Source organism: Priapulus caudatus, unplaced genomic scaffold (genome assembly GCF_000485595.1).
Source record: "Priapulus caudatus unplaced genomic scaffold, Priapulus_caudatus-5.0.1 Scaffold1284, whole genome shotgun sequence".
NCBI classification, from domain to species: Eukaryota; Metazoa; Priapulida; class Priapulimorpha; order Priapulimorphida; family Priapulidae; genus Priapulus; species Priapulus caudatus.
In genome coordinates, this window is record NW_014578345.1 from 37,120 (window position 1) to 41,659 (window position 4,540).

At 47.3% G+C, this 4,540-nt stretch overlaps 1 protein-coding gene across 1 annotated transcript in view; it reads right to left on the reverse strand.

Moving 5' to 3' along the window:
• Positions 1-1,211: 1,211 nt before the first annotated feature.
• LOC106816091 (T-complex protein 1 subunit zeta-like) overlaps positions 1,212-4,540 on the reverse strand; it is a 32,000-nt gene continuing 28,671 nt past the window's right edge. Inside the window, 3 exon segments of the mRNA XM_014820646.1 lie at positions 1,212-2,120; positions 3,349-3,421; positions 3,951-4,110. Coding sequence (XP_014676132.1) covers positions 2,048-2,120; positions 3,349-3,421; positions 3,951-4,110 — 306 coding nt within the window. The 3' untranslated portion in view covers positions 1,212-2,047.

Sequence of the window (4,540 nt, forward strand, 5' to 3'; positions counted from 1 at the left end):
CTCTCTCTATCTCTTACCTGCTCTTCTCTCTCTCTCTTGCTTTCTCTCTTTCTCTCTCTCTCTCTCTCTCTCTTTCTCTCTCTCTTCGCTCTCTCTCTCTCCCCACACTCTCTCTCACCCTCCCCCCTCAACCTCCCTCTCATATAGATACCAGCTTCTAAGCGGTACATTTATATGGTGATATGTAAATATTTTACAGCATTAATATGAGCCTGCTGTTAGCCGATGACAGTTATTCCAATGCGCGGCGTACAAACAGTACAAACAGACCAGCAAAGGGTTACGACAGGAAAGATTCCAACACGCGGCTTCACCGCATCCCTTCCGCATCCGCAACAATTCACGTCTGATTACTTATTTCTATTAACGCGCGAAAGCAAACACCCGTCGCGAACGAATGAATGCCGAACACGAACTTATTTCGCAACCAATCTTTTAAGATATTTTTTAAAGAAATGTTTAAGATCGACCTGCACGGACGGACAACATTAAAACCCAAACACAGATACATCACACGGTTACTCCCACGGGCAGGGCCATAGCCTGGGGGGGGGCAAGGGGGGCAGCTGCCACCCACTAGATTTTGGAGCAAAATTAAAAAAATAAATTGTTGTACTAAAAGCGAATTGTCGTAGTCAGAATGGAGGCTGCACATTTACTCAAAAGTACCTCAAATACCATCTCCTGCGATCTGCATTTTCAAAATGTTTTGTGGGAGGACCCCCAGACCCTCCACCTGTTTCTCACGCCCTCCTGGAAATCCTCGATCTGCCACTGCCCCCATAGGAATTTGCTCAGCCTACGGACCTGACGGGGTTATATATCTGACGGGGCTACGGCAAGCTATTCTCTGCGATACGCAGTGCAAAGTTGCGCCATTCCACTATCCAAATATCTGTCCGCATTCAGATAATGCTGAATAATCATGAATAACAGATGACACCGTGGTGAAACTTTTTCTCAGCCACAGAGCCGTCGAATTCGTCAACTGAACAAATTACAGGGAGTCTGCTGGGAACGCATCCAATTTCGGTGCCAAATAGTAAACAGCATTTTGCGCAGACCTGCGGAGCCTCAGGAAATTAAACCAAACATTGTTTTCCTTGTTCTCCCCCGACTTCGCTTTGTTGATCTCCACGTAATAAAGGAACCACTTGGAAACTGTACTGCCAGAGAAACGAAACGAGCATAAAAAACAAGAAGTCGTTCTCTTTCGTGGTAAGCGTGCTTTTATTTCGAGAGGGGGGCGGGGAATTTTTGCACAAAGGAGAAACAATATTGCATACCAGAGCAGAACGAACTCGCGAGACTTGTGATGCGACAATTAGGTTAAACCGGCCGACGCGCAGACGCCACAGCAACTGATGACATCACAGATGCGCAGACACCACAGTTATTGATGACGTCACAGATGCGCAGATGCCACAGCTACTGATGACATCATAAATGCACAGACGCCACAGCAACTGATGACATCACAGATGCGCAGACGCCACAGAAACTGATGACATCACAGGCACCACAGATACTGATGACATCACAAACATGCAGACGCCACAGCTACTGATGACATCATGGATGCGCAGACGCCACAGCTACTGATGACATCACAGATGGACACTGTGTCTGGTCCCGTCTCACACGCGCGGGGGAACATGTCACACCGGATCGGAGCGACGCGTGTTCGGCCCGCTCTCCGCACGACTCTGCCGTCGGCGCGGTCTCCACGGCAACTGCGAGGATTTTTCTCGGCAGCGACTAACGAGCAATTAACATCTGCAATCGCTCGTGCCTGCCTCGCCGCCGTGCGTTCTCGTCGCCGCACGAGCGACTGCAGATGTTAATTGCTCGTTAATCGCTCGTTAAACACATTAGCGCGCGCCTCGCGGCCGCGCAGAAGCGTTCCCCCGCGAGAAAACACGAAAAGCGCGGAACAACAAAGCAAAATGCCGCGAGACGAAAAATACACGAAGGTGGTGATCGAGAAAACATGAAAATTGCTGCACTAGATGGCGCCGCTCGGCGGTCGTCGTGGCAACGGCGGACGCTATCCCTTCAGCGACGACATGCCCGCTCGCATTATCTCGTCCACCAGTAACAGGTTGCCGGCTATGACCGCACTGCAAGAAGAAAAAACGCAAAATAAAAAATCGATCGACGCACGTAAAATGCCGATTAGGCCTAAGATAAAATATTGCTTGTTTCCCCTTTACCGACTGACTCGCCAAAACGCCGCTACTCGACACATTTTATTGCGCGATTAAAACAAAACAAAAATTCTTTCGTTTCGCCAAAAAAAAAAAATCAAATTCGTTCCGCAAAAACATATACACAAAACAGAATATACAATATACATACACACATCTTGTCAAAACAAAATAAAAAAGATTTCTCACCTACCTACCTACTCGGCACCCTGAGAGGCGAGTAGATAAAGGGGAAACAAACAATTTTTTAAGGATGGCCTTAAAAGCCGAAAAAACGGACACACAAGCGAACGACTGACTGGATTACTCGCATCGCAAAAAAACCTACGCGCAAAGTCTGCGGGAGTTAAGTCTCGTGGCGGGATCTCACGTATGCCCGACACGTTAGTCACCCCGATATCGAAATCGCTCAGAGAATTCTGTTTTCTCGTTCATGCTTGTAGTCAGAAGAACGAAAGTCAATTACAGATTTCACTCATCACGACGACTTCACGACATCGGTTTCAACGCGAGAACAAGTGGCGCCCTCTTACGGCAAACGACGAAGTGTTTTTAACAGAAGAAGATCAATTTTTCTCATTTTTCAGAGCCGACCACTTAAAACTGGTGTTACAATTACATATATGACAGTGCAAGCATATTAAACTGTGTGAAACACCTGAACACAAGGAAATCCCACGAACACAACACCTACACACTACCCCAATAAGAATATACTCGGTCATATGCAAACGTGAAACGAAAGATAAGCAGCAAAGCTGTGTATTGGCAAGACAGCAGAGAGCGCTCACACACGCGAGTACGGGCGTACGTAAAACGGGTATCGCTCCATCTCTCCTCGTCTCACCATCGCCAGCGACTTTCACACACGATTGTACAATTACACGAGATTACGCTACGGCCGAACAACACCCAAACAAACCGATTTCATCAAGAAACTTGATCATTTCCTCCAGCAGATGGCACCACGGTGTTGTACGGTGCTACAGTCGCAGGCAACCAAGGCAAGCAACACAACTTACGCCTACGCCCGTAGTAAGTAGTAAGTAAGTAGTAAGTAAGTAGTAGTAAGTAGTATTAAGTAGTAAGTAAGTAGTAAGTAGTAAGTAGTAGTAAGTAGTAGTAATGTAGCGTAGCTTACCAGGAGTGTAGCAGCTGCCTCTTCACACGGTAGTTGTCCCATATACCGAGGTCGGCTGGAACGAGCGCGTCACCTACGATAGCGAAAAATAACCACTGGTAGAACTAGACAGAGGGCACTCATGGAGAGTGCATACCTCCGCCAGCATGTAACATGTATGTGCAGACCTGCCAACATGTGGTGACATCACAGTATACAAGAGAATAAGTTAACGATTTTTTAACAGATTTTTACCAGTTTCACAATAACGATTTCTTTTCCAGTGTATAATTAATTTATCATAAGTTATAAAGTGGTTAAGTGGTTATTTTATTTACCAGCTGTCAGATATTTACAGTGTATTTATTTTAAGCGCATAGTTCATTACAAGTCATTTGCATCAGTACAGAGTTCAGTAAGGAATCTGGCGGCAGCACAACAACGAAGCATGCTTATACAGTCAGACGATATTGGCATAACAACAGAGCGCGCTTACAGCGTCGGTCACAAACGCCGATGCGCGCACGTATAGTTACACACGAAATTGGCATAACAACAGAGCGCACTTACAGCGTCGATCACCGACGCCGACGGCGCGCGCGCGTATAGAGGGCAGCACTCACCGGTGGCGAGGTCGATTCCGACGGGCTGCTTGCTCTCTGCGTATTCCTGCTGCAGCTTCACGATCGTGTCCTGAATGTCGAGGCCAGAGTTCTGAGCCAGGACCTTCGGAATCACGAGCAGCGCGTCGGCAAACGCCTGCACGCCGAGCCGCGCGCGACCCTACAAACACAAGAACGTCACTACGCGAAACGTCCTTGCACGTTGAGCCGGCTACGCGCCCCTACAAACACCTAAGAACGTTCACTACTTGCGATACGCCTGCACGGCCGATCCCATGCGCGCGAACCTACAAACACAATGAACGTCATCTACCGCGAACGCCTGCCTGCCGAGGCCGCGCGCGCCGCCTACAAAACTACAATGGACACTACGCGAACGCCGCCTGCACTGACATTGCCTTCGGCATAAGTTCATTGTTTGTCCAAAGTTCTCATTCTCAGAAACGTCTGGATTAAAACTGTTTCCAGATTTAGTTTTGCCGACAGTTCTCTGCACAACATATTTCATGCAGCCATTCTGTTTAGTCAGTGTTGATTTTTATTGTAATAGTGATTTAGTTTTAATATTATAATATAATTAGTTACTTTAT